The following is a 3,646-nucleotide window of genomic DNA, read 5'->3' as shown; positions in this document are numbered from 1 at the left end:
GTTGGCGGCGGCCACGTAGATGGACGAGTCCGAGTCCCAATCCATCTGTAGGGGGACAGACGAGCGACGGAAGGATCGATCGACATAAGCTTCTGGGCAACGTCGAGATGACCGGCCGCCACGGCCAGCGTAAAGCTCTCGGCCGTGACGCGTGCAGAATCCAAGTCGATGAACTGCGCAATGAGGCGCCAGTCGCCCTCGAGGATCACGAGGTGGAACGATAGCCAGTCTTCTTGGTGCGGAAAGGTGAGGAAGAGATCGCGTGCAGACACCGTCTTCGTGGTCGCAAACCGAGCGAAAAACGGAAGCGACGCGAAGCGTGCGGGCAGCTTCGTCAACGTCGCCTGTCTCAAACCCGCGGACTCGATGGAGACGTAGTGGAACCGAACAGCGTCGCAGAGCCGATGGACCTCGTGCACCTCCAGCGGCACACCGTTCTGGAAGCTCTTGATGTGTCGCCACACGTCGGCCGTTGTCAACACCCGCATGCTCGCGTCCATGCTGGTGCGTTCACATGTGAGGATCAATGAACTGTGCAATGAACCTTGCGGTCTTGGCGGTGGGTCATCAACCATCACTCGCACGGACTCGGACCTGCACTCAACAGGCGAGCGGTCCGTGGAACAGGCCCATGCACCAAACCCATAGCCCGCAACAATAATCCAACCGGTTTTTGACAGTATCCAAGCCGACGAGCCGGTTGGTTTGGATGGCACATCGCAACAGCTTGAGGGTATGAACTCGAATAGTATGCGCCATGGGCAGCTTGTACTTGGCGGGGCCGTTCTCCATCACCTGGTGAAAGAGGCGCTCATCAAAGTCTGCGCTATCTAGCTGCTTCGCTGTAGCAACTGCGAATGGACGGCCACGAGGGCTCGACGTTGAGGGGTGGAATGATACTAGTATACCGAAACGCGAAGTTCAGGATCGGAGTGTGGCGGTCCTTATCTTTTTCAACCCAAGCGTTTGGGCCGTCTTGTGCATTCGGGTCCAGTGACGTCGGCTCGTCATGGCTTCACGAAGCCGTCCACGTCATAAGCACTGATATAAGCACCTATGAAGTGCGAATAAGAAATCGTTTTGCCCTTGGTGTAGCTCGACGATCTTCGCGTCATCTGATTGGCCAAACGCGACAAACATACTCGGTAGCGCACCAATCACGGGTCGCCAAAGGTTAGAACGGAAATAGTCTGAGCGCCCCAACATGTCCACCGCAGGAGCTTTGTGTTGTGAATGCAAGCCTCGAGCGCATGTACCGAGCTTAGTAGACACGCGTGCTGTCTGAGCCACTGCGTCTGAGCCAAGGACAGCCAACATCATCACGCATACATCGTATTTCACTCTCTGATGTCCTATAGATGCAAATAGTGTAAACACTAAAATACGAATGCCACTCAAACAATGGCAACCAAGCGAGCTCACGCGGCGCCGACGCCGGCCATGGCCCTCGACCATGTCCGCCTCTCCGTCGTCCAGTGCTTGGAGTCGCATCACGACGTCACCGCCTTTCTGCGCGCTCTTCCAGCGTCCTCGCTTGATGCGCCACTGACGGCGCTCATGACGCTCTTGACCCAGTCGTGGACCTTCGTGGAGCACTGGCCGGAAATCATTCCCGACTTGCTCACCGCGAAGACATTGGAGCTCGCCGTCACCGCCGTCACTGCGCTACCAGCAATCTTCATCTATGACGACGTCAGGTTCCAGAAGCATCAGTCCACCATCGGCGCGCTCCAATGGCTCGCCCACTTCACGCACCTCGGCAAGGTCATCGATCGCAGCATGGTCGGCGACTTCAAAAGGCATGTCAAGCACTATGACCAACTTGAGAGCGTACAGGTATACGTCGACGCCTTTGTCCATCTGGCGCCGTCGCTCCCGCCGCGCCTCCGCCATCTCACCTTCGTCCGCGACGAACTTGACGACGATTCGGAAGGCTCAGAAGACTCAAAAGACTCGGAAGACTCGGAAGGCTCGGAAGACTCGGAAGGCTCGGAAGACTCGGAAGACTCGGAAGAGTCCGAATCCGAATCGGAGGACTTCGAAGAGTCAGAAGACGACAGCAATGAGTTTGACGACGGCTCGACAACCTTCTGCCGCCATCGCGACGACGTGTCCGAAGACTCGCAAGTCGACAGTCACGACGAGACCGTCATCAACGCGAACCTCGCGACGGCCTTACAGCAATGGCTCGGCAATGGCAGAAGCCACAAGCACGTGACGTTCAACTGCGCGCTGACGAAGGGCGATGCCGCAGCCGTCGCCGACGTGCTTGTATCTTCTACGTTGATTGCAACCCTCGAGAGCAACGGGGCCGGGGAGCTCGTTGAGGCTCTCCTCGCGCGTACCGAGCCGCTGCCGCACTTGACGGGGTTCAAAATCACAGGCTCGTCGGTCGATAACGCGATGCAACTCGTGGCGCGTCTCGACGCCACCAGGCTCACGCAGCTCCAAGTCGGCCACATGGCGGACCTCAGCTGGGTCCTGCCTTTGCTTCCGGCGATGCCCAACCTCCAGGAGCTCTCGCTCATCTATGGTCAACTTGACGACGTTCCTCCCACGTTGACTGGCGCGACACCCCGTCTGCGCGCGCTGACCCTCCAAAATGTCGACTTTTCGGACAAGGCGTTTGATGCGATCTTTCAGTGGACCTTGGGCTTGCAGCAGCTGCGACGCGTCAAGTGCGTTGGTATTGCGATCCTAGATCATCGGCTACCGACGCTCGCGACAACGTTGCGCCACTGGATCCACACGACGGGCGTCACCACTGTCAATCTGGTGCACTGCAAACTTGAACGAGCCAATGTAATTGCGTCGGTGCTCCAGAGCTCACCACGGTCGTCGGCACTCACGAGCTTGGACATCGGCGACATCGGCGACGACTTCGGTTGCCTTCACACGCTCATCCAGTCGATCGCCCATCTTGTCAACACCACTGTCGAAGTCATGTTCGTGATGACCGCAAGGCAGTACAAAAGCATCAAGACCACGGCGCTCTTGAACCATGGCGTGACCGTCTTCCGTCCGAATCGCAGCACCAATTTATACAACCTCCATAGTCCTCGACGCCAATCCAATCAAATGTACTAGAACAGTATGTAGCTCCTACAGTCGATAGAATAGGAATTACATAAGAAGTGATTGCCCCTTGGTGGTACACGACGTGACAGGCTGCGATCATTTTGGCGCCACGTTCGGCGCGCTTCGAATTCTGCAGATGCACTTGGATCGACACCTTCTTCGCTGTGGCATCTTCGCCGATCGCACATGCGATCGACGGTCGCGAGCCAGCGCAGCGGATGTCGCGTTCGAACCCTTCCTGTCTTTTCACGTCTTTCAAACCATTTTCTGAAATGACCTTTGCCGATGAACTGTCGGCTGTGCCTCTCATGACAGCGCCGTCCTCGCGGCGCAAGACCACAACTGCATTGCAGCAGCGGGGCCGCGGCAAGTCGACGAGTGCGCTCTACGACGCCCGAGGCCCCGACGCCACCCGCGTCCAGCGCGCGCGTTCCTGTGTCCTGCCAACGACCCAACAATCCTTTGCCGTCGCGAGCCACTACAACGCGCTAGACCACTCGCTGATCCTTGCGCACGGCGCTTCGTATGCAATTCTATCGCAAGGGGTGTCGCGCAGCTCGCTCGCGTC

The 3,646-nt window shown here is 57.8% G+C and overlaps 1 protein-coding gene across 1 annotated transcript; it reads left to right on the top strand.

The window, feature by feature from the left end:
- Nucleotides 1–1,401: 1,401 nt before the first annotated feature.
- On the top strand, nt 1,402–3,087 carry SPRG_07607 (hypothetical protein; the record flags this gene model as incomplete). The annotated part of the gene is made up of 1 exon (XM_012346892.1): nt 1,402–3,087. The coding sequence occupies one exon, from the start codon at nt 1,402–1,404 to the stop codon at nt 3,085–3,087; it is 1,686 nt and encodes a 561-aa protein (XP_012202282.1).
- Nucleotides 3,088–3,646: the final 559 nt, after the last annotated feature.

This window comes from Saprolegnia parasitica, assembly GCF_000151545.1.
Source record: "Saprolegnia parasitica CBS 223.65 unplaced genomic scaffold supercont2.32, whole genome shotgun sequence".
Taxonomy (NCBI): domain Eukaryota; phylum Oomycota; class Saprolegniomycetes; order Saprolegniales; family Saprolegniaceae; genus Saprolegnia; species Saprolegnia parasitica.
Note: the sequence above shows the minus strand (reverse complement) of the source record. Positions and strands in the feature narration are given on the sequence as shown.